Raw genomic sequence first — 22,239 nt, 5'->3', positions numbered from 1 at the left:
GAAATCCGAAATACTTTCATTTGTAGCTCTCAAGATATGAGAACATTTTTTAAATCACCCTTAAAGTTCACGGTACAGTCAAACTACAACGTAACTTGAATTTCCCTATCTTGAAGTCTATGAATAAAATTATATTTTCTATTTAACATAATAACTAGAAATTCTAAGAGGAAAACCAACGAAACTTTCGTTACGAAAGTGAATATTCCTGAATATGTTTTATTCCATTTCTAATTGGTAAATGTTCTAGAATTCGAGACATGTGCAAATGTAAGGAACAAAAAAATCCATGTACATCAAAATATTTTTAGACGACATTTTAAAAATTTTGTGTTTACAAAAATATATTTTTAATGTTAGTTTTACTAATTTAATGATATTAAATCTACAGAAAGGAGTTAACAGTACGATAACGATATATTGTTTCGGGTCGTGACACGCTCCACAGGTAAGCAACCCACGCACACCGACACCTGCGCTCTCTCGATGCTTTTCACTCTCTCTCTCTCTCGCTCGTTTAGACCAAAACGCGTTTACGTTGCTCGACTGTCAGCCAGTTAGTCGCCGTCGCCTGTTGCTTTTGCTCTGTGTATCTCGCCCGCTCTGAAAATATATAAAGTGATATTAATTAGTCTCTACTAAATAATAGTTAATTCCCAAGCAACGATGATTTTGGCCAAAAGGAAAGGTAAACAGGTAAGCGGACTATTCTACGTGGGCAATATTCTCCGTTCTGCATTCCCCGTTGGTAATTGAGCAAGCGAAGAAGAGGAGGAAGAAGAAGAGCAGAGCAAACAGTGTACAGGTGTAAGTGTGTGTGCAGCGATGAGAGTGTGTTGGTGAAGCAGGTAACTTCTGTGCGAGAGAGAGAGAGAGAGCGTCATGCTCACTGAGCGTAACTGTCTTGCGCAGCGTGGGAAACTAATGGAGAGCGGATTAACTCTCTGTTGTAAGTCAAGCTTAAGCCGAGGAGTATGTGTAACTCTCTCTCTCTCTGCCGCGTTGCCAACCACCTGAAAGCAAAGCCTATTGGCAAACACACACCTGGCCGTGTTGTTGTTCTTGTTAGTATGTGCGTGCTGGAATCTTGTTTGGCCTGCTCTCTCGCGCTCTCGCCTCTCTTTTCAGGCAAGCGCAGCTCACTCACCTTAATTTACCTTCGTGGTTACCTGCGTTTCGCTGCGGCGATCAGTTGTTTTTTCAACTTGAAACCAAGCGGATGCGCGACGGTCGTTAAAAAAACGTTAACAAAAAAGATCCGACACACACACACACTCAAAAAACGCTCGCACGCACACTCACACCAAAAAAAAAAAACTAGAAAAAGACAACAAGACAAAGTGGTAGAAGCAACAGGTCAAGAAGAAGAAAAAGACTTGTTTGCTGGCTTTAAATTAAAATAGTTAACAATTCAAAAGGCCACAAAAACAACGCAGGCGTTGAATTGAATTTAACTGTCGTACACGTACAGGCCACCAGTAAAGGTGTGTGCGAGAGAAAAGAAAGTGCAATAAAAACCAAAAATTGTGAAAAGCCAACAAGTGCAATGTGTACAACAACGTGTTGAACGGAAAAAATACATAAAACAAGTAAAACAGTAAAAACAGTTAAGTTGCCGCCGCGCAGAGAGCGAGAAAGAGAGTGAGTAAGAGGAAGAGTCAGATAAAGAGGAGCAGGAGGAAGCTGTAGTAGATATCATTTACCTTTACCAACAACCTGTCGCATCCCACAAAAAGATCTAAAGAGCGAGACAGAGGGAGAGATAGAGAGCGCACGGGAAAGAGAGGGGGAGAATATCCGATTGAGAACAGCTTGTTGTTGCTCTAAGTCGAACAATCTATTAAATATACCAAAATGAATGAGCAACATCAACAAAAACAACAAAAAAAAACAACAGTAAGGCGATGCGCTAAACAAAGTGAAAACAAATTTACAGTTAACTGAGATGAGACCAAAAAAAACGAAGATGCAGAGAGAGAGAACCCGACTTGCTTATAATACCCTTCTTAAAGATATGGGTATATTTTGTTAAAAAAAATAGTTTAAAAGCAGAAAATATTTTTGTAATATAATAATATCTTAGATAATTTTTAAAATTATCCGTCGATTTATTTCTTTTTTTTTGGAAAATCTGACTTCGTAATTTAAATTTTACCAAGATAAGATAGTATAGCCTGAAAACGAAACTCATGCTGCGTAGTGAAAAATTCGAGGGCATTTTAAGTTCGCCTATTGTCGATCTCTTTGTTTTATTTGCAGAATCACTGCAACAATTACAGAGTTGCACTTGTTGCTTGCGTGAGATCCAGTTAAAAGAGGGAAAGAGATAAAATTCCAGATAGAGTAAGAGCCAAAGAAAATTTTCCCTATTCTTTGCGTTTTACTACCACTGTTTTTTGCGAATAACTTTGGCAATTGGCATTTCTCGCCAGCAATTTTGCGCAATCATAAGTTTCCTGTTGCCCCAACAACAACTAACGGCACACGCCAGTAGCAACAACAACAACTACAACATATTTGCAAGCGGGGAACAATGCATAAAACAAAAACCGTAAAAAAGAAACTTGCGCAATTCATAATTTAATAAGCAAGTCCGAAAACACACAAAAAACAAACAAGTAAAATCTGCTCACTTTCTGGTTTACCAATCAGCAGGTAGCAATTCATTAATTGCAATAGTTTTTGCCGTTGTTTTTTATTTCTCTCCTGCTGCGCCTGTCACTAATTCGTCTTTAATCACGGGTTTATGGTATTGTCTTGCCAAGAGTGTAACGATCGGAGATTGATCTTCGTTTACAGTCTAACCTTGATAAAACGGAATTTTTTAAGTTGGAAAAAAGAATGGATCTTATCTAATATTTTTTAAAAATAAGCTAACCAATAGGCTTTACTTGCCTGAAATCTTATAAAACAAAAGAACACGCTCTAAATACTCATCAGTTAGATCTTCCAGAAAACTTAGAAATTTCTTTTTTGAGCGAAATATATACAGTCTATATTTACCTTCAAATTTAAATATTAAATACTTTATTAAACCCACTGATCAGTTATTCCTAACGATCTTCCAGAAATCTTAGAAATATCTTTTTTTTTAGCGAAATATATACAGTCTATACCTTAAAATTGAAATGTTAAATACTTTATTTAACCCACTGCCCCTTATGCAAGTTCAAGTTACGAAAGGCCCACTGTCTGATTTCCAGTTAGGGTCTGTATTTTGGGTTTCTTCTTTTTAATGACGGCCCCAACGCTTTCCCATTGTCTTTTCGGTCATTCTTTATTTCACTTAATTGGCCCAGACTCGCGTACCGTTATTCATTAATGAAGAGAGTACCTTTTCCATTTCCATCTGCCATCGAGTGTCCAACGAAAGGGAAAACTTATCAATGCGTGTCTGCCCCTTTGATATAACAGTATCTCTCTATCGTTTTCATTGCCATCAATTAAAATCACATAAACCATATCATAAGCCTACGACTTATGATATGCCACTCTCAACAGTCTGGGATAAATCAACAGGTTTTAATGGGCTGTAAGGGCTTAAAGTCTCGGAACAGGAAATGGGGCACTTTGAGGCCTTTAGTTTATATTGCAACAGTGAACCTACGGTTTTTCGGTTTAGCTAACCCCAGAGGTCGAAAAACAGTGTCAAAAGTAAGACACGAACCAGTTTAGTCTGTTTTTGTTATGAAAACAGAGGTAGTTCTTTTGGGGAGCGAGAAATTGTGGGAACCTGCATTGATGATGATTTCCTGCTGGCGGGGGGTATAAAAAACGAACCAAAGGGCAGTGCAAGATGCAAAAACGTTTAACGTTAAAAACCCGTAAAAAGCAAACGTCATAAATTGCACAAGACCCGAGATTATAACCGCAATCGCTCATTACCACACGGTCGCTCTTTGAGATGATAAATCCCCTCGAACAATACGAGTTTCGAGTCAAGTGTGGACTATAAAAGCAGAACGTTATGCTACAGTCCAACTTCTATAAGTCCAACATCCACAGATCGATTTTTGATTTGAGTGGTATGTTTTGGAAAATCCATCTTCTTATCATGTTGTTTTCAAACTTGGCACTTTAGACTATTCCAAATACTTATTTGAATTTATTAGTGGTGTGACAGCATGACTTTTATTTATTTTAAGTGGGTACATCTTTTAGTAAATGGAAATCTTATGATATTGCTATTAAACTTGGAACTTTAGACAACTTAAAATCTTTTGATTTTTGATTGATAGTACAGGGACATGATGAGTTTAAAATTTAAGAACATCTGAAGGATTTTAATTTTTGAAATTCAAGACTACATGAGTTTTATTTTATTGATAGTACAGGGACATGATGAGTTCGAAGTGAATGAATCTTTTAAGGATTCGTTTTTGGGTTCGAGGTGGATAGGTTAGACTGTAAACATATATACACATAACCCAGCTTCCGTTCCGATCAGATCAGATGCGACACGAGGAGCACTTAAAGTGGCTCAATTACGACAGTCTGGCCTTTTTGCACGTATGCATTATTTAAAATTTTAATTACAACAAAGAGAAGTCATGACAACTACAAAGAGCGACTTGCGCCTGCGCGCCCGATTAACCCATGAGCGCCATTTTGGTTGAACCCTGAGGGTCTTGTGTTTTCATTAAGAGTAAAACTTTTCACATTAAAAATGCTCATAAAATTGCAATGTAATTTTTTAGTCCGTTCTCCGTTTGTTATTTGCTTTTTACCTTTTTTCGCTTTTCGTTAGCCAGTGGGGTGAAATTAAATTTCAAATCGACAGCCGGAGGTTAATACTTTAATTTCAATTTGACCTGCTTGACGTCAGCGGTCTTAGAAGCTCCCCATTCCGAGCCAATTACAAATGCAGGCGCTGAAAAGCGGCAACGCGGCGGGAAAACTGGCAACGTCACATGGGTTAAGTGACGGATGGACGGACGGACGAATAGACTTACGATGGATTGCATATGCAAAATGTCGCGGTGTCAAGCGTTTTGCCAAGTTTCGAGCGAATCACCGGACTTTGGCTTTCTTTTCGATTTTTTAGTGCGAGCTTATGGCATATAGTATACACCATATAGTATAGTAATCTTCATAGCTGATTTCGCTTTGGCAAACTTTGACTCTGCCACAAACCGATTCGCTTTGTTTGACATTTCTTGAACGCACTCGTAATTAGCGCTTGCTTAATATGCAGCTTAAAGTCCAAGTGTGCAGTTTTGCAGTTTTGAGTTTGGATTGCAGATTGTGTAATATCTCTATTCCCTTTCTTTCAGGCACAACCGCTGGCGGTGCAGCCCTGAGATGCAGATCAACCAAAGCTAGTCGGGATTGAGGCTTCAGTTCGAGGAGCAGAACCACTAGCAATAGAAATAATCCACGGGATCATCACCCAAAGATCCACCATCATCTTTAGCACGATCATCACAGGCAGATATTGACAAAATGCAGGTTCCCGAGCACGTTGTTTCACTGTACATCGCCACTTGCGGCCAAAATGGATCCGGCCTCGGTTCGGATGAGAAGGAGATCATATTGCTGGTCTTTGTCCTCCTGGAGGTAACCACTGGACAGGTGAGTCAAGATCCCTATAAATACATACTTAATATATTAAGGGGAATAGTTTATCAAAGAATAATTTGAGTTAGGACTAAAATTGACGTTATTAATGGTAGAATTGAACTTTATAATCTAGTAATTTCATATTTTTAGTAAGGGGAAGTGTTTTTGCTCCAATCATCTCGGGGGAAACTGGCACCGCCCACTGGCCACCATTTTGTTGAATCGCTCGGCTCTCGTCTACTCTTTAATTAATGAATGCTGTGCGATAACAGACCCCTCGCACACATAGAGAAACTCGGGCTGCACTTTCAACTGTGTGGAATGGAGATCGTTGATTATGCTATAGCTCTCGATTTTGATTCGCCAAATGTGGGAGATGCAAAGTGAGGGCAAGCTTTTTACAAAATATACTGAAAACAAAAAGAAAAGATTTTTTTAAAATTTGTATTACTAATACTAATATGAGTTCAGTATCTACTTTCAAAGAAAAAATTTACCAATTCTAGTTGTTTTGAATAGTTATGATTACTATCAATGGAATTGCTTTGAAGATATGGAATGAAATTGCCGCAAACTGCAATCATTTTCAGATTTAAGCCTAATAAGTGGGTATACTCCTTAGCACATAATATATATTTACAAAGTGCGAGAAAATAATGTCGAGATTAACACTCCCGACCCTATCATTCGGTAGACTTTTCTAAGATCCACGTGCGATATCTGTTTATAGGTGTTTATGTTTTCTTTTCTGGGAGAACCCCCTTAAAATTGGAGAGTGAGGAGCGTGCACATTGTATATGGATATTTGCATATTTTGAGTTTGCCAAGCGTTTGACACTAATTGTTTGGAAAAAATCTCTAAACATCCGAGGTGGCTAAGGGCAGGCCAACAACAACCGAGACTTGCAGTCTCGTCAAAGGCCCTCATCGGAGCCCCGCTCCATGGGCATTACGAAATTCCCCCGACTAACTATCGCCTGCCATTAAAAAGTATTTGTCAAGCGCCAAAAGCAAGTTTTCCAAGAAAGCACACAGAAATTTTCAAATTGCGAATGATGTAATGCCGTGGGATTGCCATCCTTTGGTAGGGAAAAATAAATACAATCTCATAAATTGTTGGATTTCTAATGTATTTTTAAAAATACTATAAAGCATATTTTAAGTTTCTTCCCTATAGTAAAGTATTATTTAGTAAATTTTTCTAAAGTGTTATTTTAAACGATTTGTTTTCGATCTAAAAATCTGGGAATAATTTATTCCCCATTATCGATTGCATTGACTCGCCATTCGGATTTGCCCATTTCGATGCATTTCGTGGGGTCTAATAATGTCGCTTTCAATACGCAATTTTATTTGCCCAATACTCGACAATCTTGAGTGCACACAAAAACCCGTATCGTATCGGATCGTATAGTTTCTGGGGGTTACGTGGGCGCTTCGATTCCGGCGGAGGCTGCGTGTTCAGAGGCACACCGACTTATAGATATTACTTACTAAAGGTATATGTAGTGGATGTTGTTTTCGCACCGACACCGACTAGAACTGATGAAGGAAATTGCCGGCCATTAGATGGGTCTGTGTGTACCTTCGGGTCGGGGCTCTTGAGGCTATTTGCTGGCATTAGCCGGGGGTATCCGCGAGATGTTTGCCTGACATTGTCGCGATTTTATGACGAGCACGCAACATTTTAGTAAGTGCAGCTACGGATACCTGCCCGTTTTTAGCCCTCCTCCGCGCTGATCTTAAGTGGCATTTAATGGCGGCATTGGTCAGTCCATTACGAGCGCTTCTATTTTTGTGAGATACTTTGTGATATTTTTTGACCCCTCCGAAAGGCCCTGACCCGATGTCAGAGCGGCCAGCTTCTGTCTTTGGTGGCTTTTGGCTCTTAATAATATTGTGAATTAATTACCCGAGCTTAAACTCTGGCTTCCAGCTAAGTGGCTTTCGTAAAACGTTTCCACTCCGGGGCCAATTTTTATGTTAATCTTCGCTTCGCGGTGAGTCCCCGCCGCAGATTATTGGAACTATTATATCGCTTTTCTCTTGCTATTTTTGGCCGGGTCAACGGGTCAGCGGCAGACGCTCGAATTTCTCCAAAATCCTTCCCCTTCTCCGACTCGTTTTTGGACCCTAATGAGCTATACTAGTCTAGACCAGACTTTTGATTTAAGTATAGTTTGTTCGTGCATATCTGAATACCAAATGCAGTCTGCGAAATATATGCTAATGCTCGAACGGTATTCGCAAAACCAGTGGAAAGTGGCACTACATCTATATCATATATATCATAAAGACGTCACTTGGTATGCGATATGACCGAATTTTGGGAAATATTTTAAAACAACCTTAAACTTGTTGAAACTATGAATATATTTATCTTAGATCAGCAGACAAAAGCGTGATTGCAAATTGGATATATAATACACATAAATAAAGCTTAAACAATATTGTATAGATATATTTTAAATAATAGTTTTGCTTAACTCTCAAATTAAGTCAGTAATGCGTCTATTGATAACTCTCTAACTTGGCAAAATCAAAAGTATTTAGTGCCTAGCCTCGTTTATTCCCCTCATCACTGTGATCGCAATATTCCGCTGACAGCAATTGGATTCGGATTTGAAGGCCCGCCTGCCATAGATGTAGACATGGAATTATAATAATAATGGCCAATATGCTGACCGATTCTGACTGTCATTTGTCTGCCTAATGGAGCGTCTGTGGGTCTTTTTTTTGGACAGCTGAAGGGGAGTACGACCAAACTGTCAAATCGGAATTATTTGCTTGGGCAGCGTGATAAGAGAATTTATTGTACCGGCTCTTCCAACGGAGATAGAGATACAGATAGACTTTCCAAAACGGAAACATCGTTTTCCGTCGTCTCAGGTGATCCATTTTCTTGTCAGCTCGATCTCGAATTGAATTTCTCTGATATAGATTTCTTGCTGGAGAGCAATTTCCTTAATTTGCTGCTGGCCAGCACATATACCGATGCAGTAATTGGCATGTTAATTACAGGCTAGTTATGACTCGTATGCCAACAATTAAAGTTAATTAACATTCGCAAAACAAACTGCAAAAAGTCGTCTAAATGGAGTCCGAGGGGTAAGACGGCGGTGAGCTTGCTCTTAATCTCTTGAACCAATTAGAACTCTTGCCAGGCTGAGCTTTAATTAATCAATCGGTGTTTCTATTGAGCTGAAAACAGTGGGTTAATGGAAGCTCAGGAATATATATACCCCTTTTATTTTGAGATCCCCATGCTGGCATAATTAGGTGTGATTTTAGGCCCCCAGTGAGGCACATACATTCTTGTCCGTTGAATTTAACATGACCGCAACTCATGCATTTTTCATTTTCTTCGCAAACCCACTCCCAAATACCCCGTTTCCGTCTTTCTTTTTCACCTCCCGTTCCCAAGTATTGTTCTGACATTCAAAGACTATGTAAATCGATTTTAAATGCCGCCTGAAATTGGAAAACAAAGAAAAGCACAATTTTAGTTTTCTTCCTAAGGCCTACCCATTTTGGATTTGCATAGCGCCCAACTACCTGCAAAAAGCCTCGATTTCGATTCGGATCGAGACTTCTTTGCATATCCGCTGACGCAAGCGCCCAGTCTTTGTTCCCTTGGGATTGGAATACGGATTGGGATTGCGGTTTCTGGATGGGAACAGAATAGAGCTGTATTCAGTAATATTTTTCGAGAATACTTTCTAAGAAAGATCTAGAAACATATTACGGAATGGAGTGCAGGTGTATACACCACAATCGGGTGATAGTGATAGGAAAAGTTGACTCGGTCAAGAGCGGTTTCTATTCCAGGCGATAAGACTGGGAACAGTCATGATTACTGGTTTTTCGATGTTGGGGGTGGGAAATAGGTACCTCCACGGTTTTCTTATATATATTGGTTAAAGTTTTTTCAGTTTTTTATATTTTATTTTTATTTATTTATTTTATTTATATTTTGTTTTATGTAATAGGTACAATTTTTACTTTTAATAAAACTTACAGTTGCCAACTGACAGTTAAAATTAAAACCCCCTTTAATAGAGTACTTAGATCTCAGGCCTCGAAATGAAATTTGTTTACCCCTATCATTATTGCCGACACTTATCACTGCCAAGGTAAACTAATGACTATTTCTCGTCTACCCCCAACCACATTCCCAGATCGTGGGCACCAAACAAATACTCGTGCGGCCGGATGGCTACTTCATCAAAGATCGCACCATCTCGGGATCCTCGGACAACTCGAGTGTCACCAACAACACGGCCAGTTCGCCGCCCCTGGCGATTTCCGGGGATGCCAATAATGGCAGTGGAGCCGGAAGCAACAACGGAAGCGGTCTGGAGAACGGATCCGAGGTGATCCTACCCATCGCAGAGGCCCAGGCGGCCGGCAAACCCTTAAGCGAGGCCATCGAAGAGGTGCGTACACATTATGTATAAACCAATCTCATCTACGCGGTAATCAGAGCACGTTGTTCGGGTTGTTTTGGGTTGTTTGGATTCCAGCCGGTTATCAGCTGATTACGATAAGATTAGGCCTGCACTATGCCACTACTAAAATGCACACGTTTTGGGGGTAAAGGGAATCGGAGGGGTCTATTTATGGAACGCACCCTCTAAATAGAGAATGAGTCGTTCTTGGTCCTTGCCCCCGACTTTTATGTGGCGTGTTGCGTAGCCACTTCTCAATGGGCATCGAGTTACCACCAGAGCTCTAAATTTACACTGTTAAAAAAGCCGACGAATGTCTGACCAAATTAGTACTAGTTTTGGTAATATTACAAAGTAACAGCATGAGATTATTATTATTATGTGTATACCATTTCACAGTTCAACTATTTTAATAGATACAATTTTTTTAAAGTTCATGATACATTAGAAATGATAAGTACTAATGAAATAAAAAATCATTTTACAATTACAACTTATTATTTAGTCGTTAATACGAATATTTCTGAAACATTTGTTATCTCTATATGTGTACGAAAAGATGAATGACATTGGTGCTTCACGTATTGAATGCTATCTGATAACCCCTATTCAAGATCTATTTCCGATTCGAGGAAGTCATGATGACTGGACTATGTAGTTTCTTGCGCGGTCACGTCGGCTTGCATTATCCTCTAAAGACCTTTGGCCCAGCACAGATTCCACACCCATTGAGCATGCGAGGAGTATAACCTCCCACCCCTTCAGCGCTTATCTGACCCACTGATAAGACAAACACTCCAGTCAAGCCCCCGGTTCCACTTTCAGCTCCATGCTGACAGCAGAACTGGAAAATGCCGCTCTTCAAACAAATACGACATACATTATTGGCTGCTGATGCAGATAAAAGATTTCGATATGAATGTAGAGGGAAATGTTATGAGGTTTTTCTGAAATGTTTGAAGAGTGGAATCATCATTATTTCAGGGTATTACTTCAAACATTTGGATGCCTCGTGAACCTTGACCAATCTGTAAATGAACTTAAAATCTCACGAGCTCATAACGTTTACTTTAGAGGAACTGGAAAATTCTTGGAAATATTATAGAACCCATAGCTTCGAAATTTACGGCAGTATGACCTACATTTATATCGGAATTTCTTTGTTTAACTTAAGTAACTTAAGTAACTGCCAGCGAATGACTGAACTTTAACATCTGATTTAAACGATCTAGAGTTAATCTAATCTTCTTAGTATGACATCCCATTGGTCAAGTCAATTACTTAGCTCGTTATAGCAACTGCATCTGGGAACCTTTGTTCCCCCGACGAGATCAGCGCGTGACGCATTGGGAATCCGGCACAAGTCTGGCATACTAATTGGCCGAGTCAATAGGGCCAATAAAGCCATTGCCCGGAGATAAAGGTGCATTCGAAAGGGGTGGCAAGGGGTCTTGGCTCGGGATTAGTGATGTCATCTGGATTATATTCCTTGCTCTGGCGCTATTTCGATTGCGATTTCGAGCGGGTAATGCGACATTAAGCCGCGTGTTATATTTACTCACCATGACACGGCTGAAAACTGTTCACTTAATTGGCCATAATTGCCGGCCAGCAAACGGGTTTAAGCCAAATGGCATTGGGGCGAGTGTGTGGGGAATGTGGCACTATCAGTGGTGACCGGTGACCCAAAGCCACTACTTTTCCTCTCGGGAACCAGTGGAATGTTTGGTGTATTTTTCCCTCAAGTGCTAATTGCAATTGGCTACTAATTATTCCATGTCTCCGCCCTTTCCTTTAGTTCGATGCCTACCTGCGATCTCTGTCGCTCCATGACACGGAGATCACGCTCGTCACGGACGGCCAGCTGCCGTTGAGGCAGTGCCTCCACCGGGAGGCCAGTGCCAAGGACGTGGAGCTGCCGGTCTACTACAACCGCTTCAGCGATCTGCGCAAGGAGTTCCTGCGCTACAAGTCCGGCGACCTTGCCCGCGCCCTCGTCCCCGTCAAGGACGTCAAGAAGATGCTGCAGGCGCCGGCGCTGCCCATGCCTCAGTCCATCGCCGAGATGCTGGGAGGTGAGTTTCCTTTAATTTAAATATTTTAAAATATTTTTATACCCGTTACTCGTAGAGTAAAAGGGTATACTAGATTCGTGCAAAAGTATGTAACAGCTAGAAGGAAGCATTTCCGACCCCATAAAGTATATATATTCTTGATCAGGGTCACTAGCCGAGTCGATCTAGCCATGTCCGTCTGTCCGTCTGTCCGTCTGTCCGTCTGTCTGTCTGTCTGTCTGTCTGTCTGTCTGTCTGTCTGTCTGTCCGTCTGTATGAACGCTGAGATCTCAGAAATTACAAAAGCTAGAAGGTTGAGATTTCCCACACATATTCTTTGGCTTCCTACGCAGCGCAAGTTTATTTTAGCCGAGCGCCACGCCCCCTCTAACGCCCACAATCGCCCACTAACGATTTTAAAATGGGTCCTGCGCCCACATCTTTAAAGATTTCCGAGAAGTATAAATGCAATTTTGTTGTGTATATTTATACCTATCGAAATGTAGAAGACATTTTTCAAATCGGACCATTCATTAAAAAGTTATACGCAATCAAAAATTATATATCTATCTCCCTCGCACTCCCTTTAGCTCAGTTACGATTATTAGTCGGGACACCAACCCGACACAGCGTTCACACTCCCTTTAGCTGAGTGACGGGTATTAGATAGTCGGGACAACAACCCGACTATAGCGTTCTCTCTTGTTAAATTTAAAAAAATTTAACTATGTCCTATGCATACTTTTTTGAGTCACTACACTTGAAGAAAATATATAAGCCAAACATCATTAATAATAATTAATAAATTAATTTAATTTTTTTATTCTACTACTTTTCTTTAATTGTTTTAAACTTTTAAAAACTTTGGATTCATTTTTTTTCCTTTTTGGTAATATAATTGTAAAATTTAAATAACTTTTATAAAATATTATTTCAATTCATACATTTTATAAAATTTAAATATTTAAAATGAATTTCCTTTCTTTCTGTTTTGCTCACACTAAAAGTGTACTTTATAAAATTATGATTACTTTTCTGGTTCAATTAAGTGTACAAGTTTTTTAATTAGTTTCGCTTACTTTAATCACAACAGAACTCAACAGCTCATCGGTGGAGGACAACGACTTTTACATTCGCGAATCTCGCGACATGGTCTCTGTGATCCAGACCCTGCTGCAGGCAGGTAAGCTATAGAGGCTATATAAAGCTCACATCTTTTCCCCGGAATTTTCGACTACCTGAAGTTTTTTCTCCACAGGTCACAAATTTGCTGCAAACGAATTGGTCAACCTGGTACTGGAACCTGGAATTTGGTGAGTGGGGACTTTCTGTTTTTCTGTCTGAACTAGTTCCCCAAAACACAACTCGACTCAAGCCCCTCTCAGCTGTGATCCAAGCACTATTTCGAGTGGCAACAACTCACTCAAAAATTTTAAACTGAAAACTCAAGACGATCGCCGAGCCCACAAAGAAAAGCACTCGAAAACCCAGACACTGGAAGAAGGCCCCAACAAATCCGAGCTGGGAGCGTCGCTCTCGTCAGTCTGCGTTTGGATTGGGAGGCGATAAGAGCTCGATCGTAGAGCCATCGTAGTGTATAGTATTTCCACGGGATCGTGTGGTTTCGGGTGGCATCTTAACGGATCAGAAATCGGAGGCAACGTGAATGCACGGCTCTTGTTATCGCTAGATCGGCCTGGAGAATTTCATCAACCCACAGGGGACTGTTTTTTTTTCGACCCAATCACTATAAAATATTCAATTAGCTACGGCGCTACAGAGGTAACCCCCCTCCCTTTCGCTTTTCTGAACCCAATTTTCTGAAACTCCTTGTTGCTGGCCCGTCTGCCAACTCTTATTATTCATTTTTTTATTTGTTCGCACAGCTCGCTTGGTTTTATTTCCATTTCGTTCATTTTATTTTTTGTATTTTTGCTGGCCCATTTATGCATGACATTCTGGTTTATTTGTGCGAGTATGTGTTTGCGGGAGAGTCAGCAGAAATGTTTATGCGACTTGGTAATCGTCAAGAACTTTGGCTGCACATCGGAACGTGACTGCGACGCCTTTTCTCCTCCTGGAAAAAGAGAAGAGGTCCCAAGTTGCATAACCCGATGGCGGGATAGGGTTTTCCCAAGAAGCTCAAGAACTAACGGATTTTTCTATTTTCTATATATTCAACAGCTCCATTGACGACGAGGTCGACGGCAATTGTATAGTGAGGGCCAGAGGATTACCCTGGCAGAGCAGCGACCAGGACATCGCCAAGTTCTTCCGCGGCCTCAACGTAGCCAAGTGAGTAATACCCGAGTTACAAGCCACAAAAGCCAACCGCCAACCCATTGATAAGACGGTTCAGGGGTCGGCCGTGTCGAGATTACGAGCGACCCACTTTATCGGTCTACCCACCCGCTAACCGCTCCCCCTTCCCTTCTGCCTCTCTGAATTGCAGGGGCGGCGTAGCCCTCTGTCTTTCTCCGCTGGGACGTCGCAACGGCGAGGCTCTGATTCGCTTTGTGTGCCAGGAGCATCGCGACATGGCCCTCAAGCGGCACAAGCATCACATCGGACCCCGCTACATCGAGGTGTACCGGGCCTCGGGCGAGGATTTCCTGGCCATCGCCGGCGGAGCCTCCAATGAGGCGCAGGCCTTCCTCTCGAAGGGCGCCCAGGTGATCATCCGGATGCGGGGACTGCCCTACGACGCCACCGCCAAGCAAGTGGTGAGTTTTTGAGATGTCACTCGTGACAAATGCCACTGGTAGATTACTTTTAATTTTATGGGAATTCACTGAAAATTCACTGGTAATTTACTGATAATTTTCCGCCAAGCAAGTGGTGAATTTTGAAGGGTTTTAAAAAGTCACTCGTGACAAATGTCACTGATAGATTACTTTTAATTTAATGGGAATTTGTTGAAAATTCTCAGGTAATTTTATGATAATTTAATGGTAGTTCATTGATAATTCTCTTATAGGTTTTATAATAATAACTAACAATTTAGTTAATATTCAGTACACACAAAAAAATTTGCTTTGGGTTTGTGTCTTTGCTAATTGTGTGTATTTTGTTGTTGTGAAATAACTATTTACTTAGTAGAATTGACAATTTTGCTGGTTGGGGCTTGTTTGACAATTATTACAGTTGATTTTACCAAGTTTTTTTTTTGTGTGTAGAATTTTACTGGTAATTTATTGATAATTCAATAGTAGTTCATTGATAATTCTCTTATAGTTCATTTGTAAGTCACTGGTAATTCACTGTAAATTCACTAACATTTCACTGATACATTTCTAACAATTTAGTTTAAATTCAGTATAATTTCACTGTTGATTTAATAGTAAATCACTGATAACTCATTGGAAATTCCCTGGATTTATTTTTGTTAGAAATGATTTAAATTATATTTGTTAAAATTATATGGGTCACAAATGTCAAATGTATTAACCAACTAAATCCCATGCAGCTGGACTTCTTCACCACTGGCGACACGGCGCCCTGCCACGTTCTCGACGGGAGCGAGGGCGTTCTGTTCGTCAAGAAGCCCGATGGTCGGGCCACCGGCGACGCCTTTGTGCTCTTCGCCCAGGAGACGGACGCACCGAAGGCGCTGGGCCGGCACCGCGAGTCCATCGGCCAGCGGTACATCGAGCTGTTCCGCTCGACGACGGCCGAGGTGCAGCAGGTGCTCAACCGGTCGATGGACCCCAAGAACTACGAGTCGGGCGGCGGGCACAGCCAGCCGCCGCTGATCGCCCAACTGCCCACGATGCAGCTGCCGCTGCTGCCGCAGGTGGGTGCCCACAGCCTCGCCCACAGCCTCGGAGCCAGCCCCGCTAACCTGTGCCCCCCCGTGCCTCCCCCCGCTCTCCCTCTCCCCACACAGCACCTCATCACCTCGGGCACCACTAAGAACTGCATCCGGCTGCGCGGACTGCCCTACGAGGCGATGGTCGAGCACATCCTGCACTTTCTCGACGACTTTGCCAAGCACATAATCTACCAGGGCGTGCATATGGTGATTAATGCGCAGGTGGGATTTTTATTCGAGATTTAAATATATAAAATTCTAATCTGTTACCCCTAATCTCCTACAGGGTCAGCCTAGCGGAGAGGCCTTCATCCAGATGGACCAGGAGGAGTCGGCTCGTCTGTGCGCCCAGCGCAGGCACAACCACTACATGATGTTTGGCAAGAAGTACCGCTACATCGAGGTGTTCCAGTGCTCCGGCGACGACATGAACATGGTCCTCAACGGCGGACTGGCCTCCCCGGTGGCCCAGCCGCCGCCGCAGCATCTGCACAAGCAGCAATCCCTGTTGGCCGCCACCACGGGTATGTTCAGTTCGGCGGGTCAATCGCCGACGAGCGTTGCGGCCGGTACCGCTCAGTCGCCGCTCGGCGGCACACACACACCACACACGCATAGTCACCCAACGCACACACATGCGCATGTTCAGGGCCACGCCCATGGCCTGTCCGCCCACCACGGACTGTCGTCCTCGTTGCCGGGCCTCTCGGCAGCCGCTTCCGCTTCCGGTTTGGCCTCCTTCATGACGGCCGCTGCCGCCGCTGGTCAACCTTCGCCCTCAGCCGCTCATTCGGCTGTGACCTTGACGCCCCAGGGTTACGCCCTCAATCCCTTCTCGCTGCCGCCTCCTTCGACGGCCTCGGCCTCCGCCACGCCCGCCTTGTTGGCCCAACAGCAGGCTCAGTTTATCGCTCAGCAGAGTTTGTTGGTAAGACAACAGGCTGCCGCCGCTGCCTTGGCCGCTGAGCATCAGCAACAGGCGCAGCAGCAACAGCAGCAGCAGCAGCAACTCTATGCCAGTGCCATGCTGCAGCAGCATCCGCATCTGTACTTGCAACAGCAGCAGCAGCAACAGCAACTGGCGTACAGCGCCATGTTGCAGCAGGGTCAGCCGCAGTTTGTGCTCATGCAGAGGCCCTCGGCGGCCTATTTGCCGCCCTTTCCGCTGGGCTACATGTCCGCTGCGGGGGCGGCGGCAGCCTCGGGAGTAGGCGTGGCACCGGCAGTTGCAGCCGCCGGAGCGGCAGCAGCAGCAACATCTGTCTCAGGAGCGAGCAACTCGTCGCTGAGTCAGTCGATGAAGCGGTCGTACGAGAACGCCTTTCAGCAGGAGGCGGCGGGAGCGGCAGCGGCGGCCAGTGCGGCCAAAAGGGCTTTGAATCGTCAGTCCAGCAATGTCTATTCGTACTTTAATTCTGGGATATAATCTTATATATCCCAAAACAATTTAAAACCCTGAAATAAGAGCTCCAAAACTCCAGCACTTCGGGCACATTCCGCGAGTGGGTGGGGTGTTCCATATATAACACCTGCATTAAGACGCACACACACATAACCATATATCATGTATCATCATGGCCACACTCACACACAGACATTCTCTAGAGCTTAATTATTACCGATTTGGAATGTAGACTTAAGTACTTTTCTTGTATGGAGTACTCGTAGTAGCCTAAGCATACTTGTCTATGGTCTAAGCGAATAATACTTACTATATACATATATATTTAATATACAACGACACGGGCACACACACACACACATAAGCACTGCTCACCCATACACACGCATAAGTACACCGGCTAACAGAGGGAATTTATAAAGAAAAAGGGATCCAAGAGATCCCTATCACTTGTGTTCTACTAAGCATTCCACATATGTATGGATTTACTATATTTAATTACGATATATATGCTTGGTGTGTGTGTGTGCGTGTGCGAGGCAGAAGGAAGTGTATATCCTGGGAATATATAGATCCTTTTCTGACCTCCGATTTCGAAGACAATCAACAGAGGCTAACGTGGTTCATGGAGGGAGTGAGATCACGCCCATTCAGTGCAATCTAATCTTAGTGTTTACCCTTTGGAACCCTCCTTAAAATACATACGAGGTCCCCTCCCCCCATGAACCACGTCAGGTGTTGGCTCAAGCGCAATTTTAAACTGAAACTGAAACAGAAACCGAAAGCGAAACACGAGAATATCACGAAACCCTGTTCTGTAAGACAATCGTTTCGGAATAACAACCATCGATGGGTGGAGTTGTGTGCCTATCGACTTATAAGCTAGCTTTAAGACTGTGCGACTTGTAAAATGGGTTTGCATTAATTCTAATTCTACCGGCAATCTATTCCCGTGTCTCTCCATGGCCGCTAACCAAATCAAACAACCAATTATTAATAATCTCATCGTCTGACTTGCAATATATTGCCTAGTTCTATATGGTGTAGCTCTTAAGTGTGCGTAACTGGTGTTAGTCGCAAACGGGATAATACTTTCTACCCAATCACTCTCTCTATCTCTCTCGATATCAATACCTCTGTCACTGTCTGTGTGTTCTCTGTCATCACTAATTTAGTCTCGGGATCAGTCTAGATCAATAGTCTAAAGCTTGTTGTAAGTTGGGTCGCTTTAGTGTCTATATATATATATAGTGTGTCTAGTCTGCATAATCGGATGATAACTGGTTACTGGTGACTCGGGCTTACATCCCTGCAAAGTGCTTGTTAGCTTTAAGACTGTCTTAACTCTTGAGAAGTTATTGTTGGGAAATTTTACAATATATCCGATACTTTAATAGTTTATTGAAATACGCGTTAAGGCAGGGGTTAAGTTAATGAGCATCTTGTTAAAGGTGTACACACGTACGAGCTTTTGTCAGCTTTTGTTTTCAAGGAGAAAATTCCTTTAAATCCCCAAAACCCTTATATCCACCTCTCTCTTCCTCTTCTCCTGCTGCGTCTAACACTAAGTTCCGCTCGTCTTAGGAAGATCGAGCTTAGCGAGGGAAAGGCATGGGAAAGATAGTCTGCGCCTAGCCTAATCCTTAGCCTAATTTAACCACTAGTTTTATGTAGTATGGCAATCGAGTGGCTTCCGAGCGGGTTAAACGGCCACTTTAAAGAAACAACAACACACACATAATCGATAATATCTACTTAACTAGTTCGTACGCACAGCAGTTTTAAATGTTTTTTGGAAACGATTTTTACGATTTTTGATATTCCATTCTTTTTTACCACTAGATGTTAGTAAAAACAATCTTTGATTAATTTTTTACATCAATAAAATACGACATACCGCCTAAACTAAGCCCGCTCTCTCTCTATCTCTCTCTCTCACACTGTCACCATCCCTTTCGCTCTTTTGTGTGTTTGCCCGATGAGTAGAGGATCGAACCCAGAACACCCTACTAACAAACCGAAGCGAGATCATAATGGGTTTAAGTCCTTACTAACACCGATGATCCCGAAACGAGAAGAGATCCCAATTCCCAAGATCCTATTCCTAAATCCCCACACTATCCCCCACTCATTGAAAAACACCTATATGTACATGTAACTGGGGTATCGGGCTTGGGCTAAGCTTTACACTCGATCGCGTTTTCAGCGCCTCGTCCAAGGGAGTGGATATCCGGAATCGGCATTTGGAGTTTGTTTGGTTTCTGTTTCCGTCACTGTTCTAGCCACATAAATACTATCGTAACTCTAAGTGGAATGTCCATCATGATCGTACTAGTCATAGTCGCATCCTGTATGTAACTCGACGCAGTCTGTTCCTTCGGGCGCATACAATATAATCAATTACGGTCCTGGTGCTTGGATTAAACAAAAACAAAAGACAAAACAAAAAAGACAAAAACAAAAGCAATCAAACAAAAAGTATAAAACAAAACAATCGGCTAAACATGTTCAAAATTTGTACTCGTACTTGTGCGCAACTGTTTCATGGTCTCTGGGTGAGGTGGTAAGATATACTCGTTCCAAAATACCAACTATATATGTCTCTCCTACCATTTGCAATGTCTAAACGGTGAAACGGTGAGTGATTTGAAAACAATTTTGCCCCTGCTAACCGACTAACCAACTGGCCAATTAATTACGGAGCTAAGATCACTAACTAACCCAGTAACAACTAAAAAGAAATGAGAACAGAGAACTTTAATGCTGCAGAAGCTGAGCAGTAAGCCCCTCGAATATATACCTGTATATCTTGTATATGTCTGCTGATACCTCTTCCTTCCCGCCCCCTTCCCTTCAACAAGCAACAGCCATACTCACAACACTTATTACCCCAAGTTCCCCGAATGAAGCCCCTCCTCTTTCCGCAGAGGAGCCCTTGGATTTTGATTCGATTGCAGCGAAATAACACCCTTTTGTTTGTTTTCACATAGGTGCCACTGTGCTGGGCGCCCACTACGGCGGCCCCTTTCCGGCCTACGGAGCTGCCCCGCCCCCACCGCCGCCGCACACGCCCCTGCTGGCCACGCCCCGCTCGCACCACCATCCGCACCACCACCCGGCCTCCGCCTTCTACCCGCCGCCGCTCGTCTACTGGCCCTACCCCAGTCCGCCCGTCTCGCCCACCACCTACTACAGCCAGCCGGGAGCCCACTCGCCCTCGCAGCCCCTGGTAAGCATGAAGAATCGAGAATTTATCCACACTCCCCGAAAGTAACGCTCCCTGATGGGCTGGAAAGTTTTCGTGTTAAGGTTTAGATAAACGTATGACTGGTTTTTAGGGGTTTGAAACAACACAAAAAAAAAATAAAATCGACTAAAAGTGTTACAAAATAATTTCAGAAATATTTAAGGAAAATAATCTGAGTTAGCAATTCAGATTTAAAAGAAAGTAATTAGGGTTTTCTATCACAAGTTACCAATTTAAACTTGAAGGAACACCTAGTCGGAACTTGGAATTTTTGCTGATTTTCTATAGTAATTTATATTAAGCAAGCTGTACAGCTTATTAAGGTTATTAATTAATATTAATACCCATTCTTTTGTCCCAAAAATGTTTTGTTTGAAATTTTTAAAATTTTTGTTTTTAATTTTTCAGTATTTAATAATTTGTCTTAGAAAGATTATGATTGACCTCCTAGTTAGATATGAACGGTAAATTAGCTTTTAAGTTGTAGAAAATGTTGTAGAAAAAGTACTCTGAAATATATTTATTGGTGGATATAAAGCTACACAATAAAAACTAATATTTCTTATTTTGCAGTACCCGCTGGACTTCTTTCCCCCCTCGCCGCTTTCGCCGCCCAGCGTGGCCATTTCGAACACTAGCACTGGCCTGATACTCACGCCCACCAAGGGGGCCGTGTCCTTTGTGCCGTCCAAGCAATTCTCGCCCACGACGACCGGAAGCGGAGGAGTCAACGGCAGTTCCACAGTTAAGTTGCCCGTTCAGGTGATGCCAGCGAATCTGCCAGCGATCGCAGTAAATGGGAGGGCGGAGAGTGGGAGTGCCACGCCCACTGGGTCAAAGGCCACGCCCCCAACGGTTTTGGAGGCGTCAACGGCTTCTTCATCTGCATCACAAACGCTGCTCAGCATAGACACGAACCACGCCACGCCCACCACAGCCGCCGTTACCGCTGCGCCCCCGATGAAGGCGGCGGGTCCGGCTGCCACGCCCCTTGTGAGCAACTCCTGCGTGGAACTTTACATCTCGTAAAGGACGAACGTAAAGCAGAGCTTTCATTTCTTGCCAATCGAAGAAACCTATCCGTTTAGTCTAGTTAAGAACCTAACGCCCACACGACTCGCTCTAGCCGAGCTTTGCACCCGCGTGGTGAGTTTTGAATGGCGGCGAATTAAAACTCGAAGTTGGAAATTTGAAAATTTGAAACTGGCACGAGCCACGAACAATGGAATCTCGCCGCCGCCTCATGAATTTCTACATCTATATAATCCGCTAGTGCTAAGTAGTTAGGCTGCCCCAGTGCAACTCATTCGATGTTCTATTTATTCCGCTGCTGCATTGCGTTACGTTAGCCAATTAGCAAAGAAACGAAGCAAATACGACAAATTTATCCCTAGTCAATAGTCAAATTATTTATACAATTATCTATTTGTAAATGCATGTTAATGTTATCGAAGCCGATCAGCAAATCAGCCAATCAGTCAGCTATTATCCATGTTTTTTTATCCCCTAGGCTAGACCATCAAATATTGTTATTATCCTTGTGCACGCCCAGAAAAGAAATACAAAAAGCATCTACACCAAACACCAGAAAATCTGTTTTGTTTGTTAGCCCCATTCGCAATGAAAAGATATTATCGTTTGTTCAAATGAAATATACAAATAAATTTTATTTTAAATACAAAATCGGGATTTATTCATTAGCAGGGTTTTTATTATAC

At 42.6% G+C, this 22,239-nt stretch overlaps 1 protein-coding gene across 7 annotated transcripts; it reads left to right on the top strand.

Annotated features, from left to right (window-relative positions):
- Positions 1-538: 538 nt before the first annotated feature.
- Positions 539-22,204, top strand: fus (epithelial splicing regulatory protein fusilli). 7 transcript variants are annotated; one of them, XM_017141119.3, is made up of 13 exons: positions 1,206-1,641; positions 5,274-5,571; positions 9,738-9,995; positions 11,806-12,082; positions 13,155-13,244; positions 13,320-13,374; positions 14,246-14,356; positions 14,514-14,784; positions 15,528-15,854; positions 15,948-16,094; positions 16,159-16,396; positions 20,265-20,503; positions 21,095-22,204. In XM_017141119.3, the coding sequence occupies exons 2-13, from the start codon at positions 5,443-5,445 to the stop codon at positions 21,548-21,550; spliced, it is 2,598 nt and encodes an 865-aa protein (XP_016996608.2). In that variant the 5' UTR covers positions 1,206-1,641; positions 5,274-5,442; the 3' UTR covers positions 21,551-22,204. The 7 variants fall into 7 exon arrangements, with proteins under 7 accessions (XP_070069168.1, XP_070069169.1, XP_016996603.2 ...); XM_017141118.3 differs by having other exon boundaries at positions 1,205-1,641; positions 15,528-16,094; XM_070213069.1 differs by lacking the exons at positions 20,265-20,503; positions 21,095-22,204 and having other exon boundaries at positions 1,202-1,641; positions 16,159-19,183.
- Positions 22,205-22,239: the final 35 nt, after the last annotated feature.

This window comes from Drosophila takahashii, chromosome 2R (genome assembly GCF_030179915.1).
Source record: "Drosophila takahashii strain IR98-3 E-12201 chromosome 2R, DtakHiC1v2, whole genome shotgun sequence".
NCBI classification, from domain to species: Eukaryota; Metazoa; Arthropoda; class Insecta; order Diptera; family Drosophilidae; genus Drosophila; species Drosophila takahashii.
This window is presented reverse-complemented; position numbering and strand designations above follow the sequence as displayed.

Coding starts and splice junctions, on each gene's coding strand:
- fus (XM_070213067.1), top strand. CDS start 5,443: ATGCAGGTTCCCGAGCACGTTGTTTCACTGTACATCGCCACTTGCGGC. Junction 14,357..14,513: donor CGCGGCCTCAACGTAGCCAA/GTGAGTAATACC, acceptor TCTGAATTGCAG/GGGCGGCGTAGCCCTCTGTC. Junction 16,095..16,158: donor ATATGGTGATTAATGCGCAG/GTGGGATTTTTA, acceptor AATCTCCTACAG/GGTCAGCCTAGCGGAGAGGC.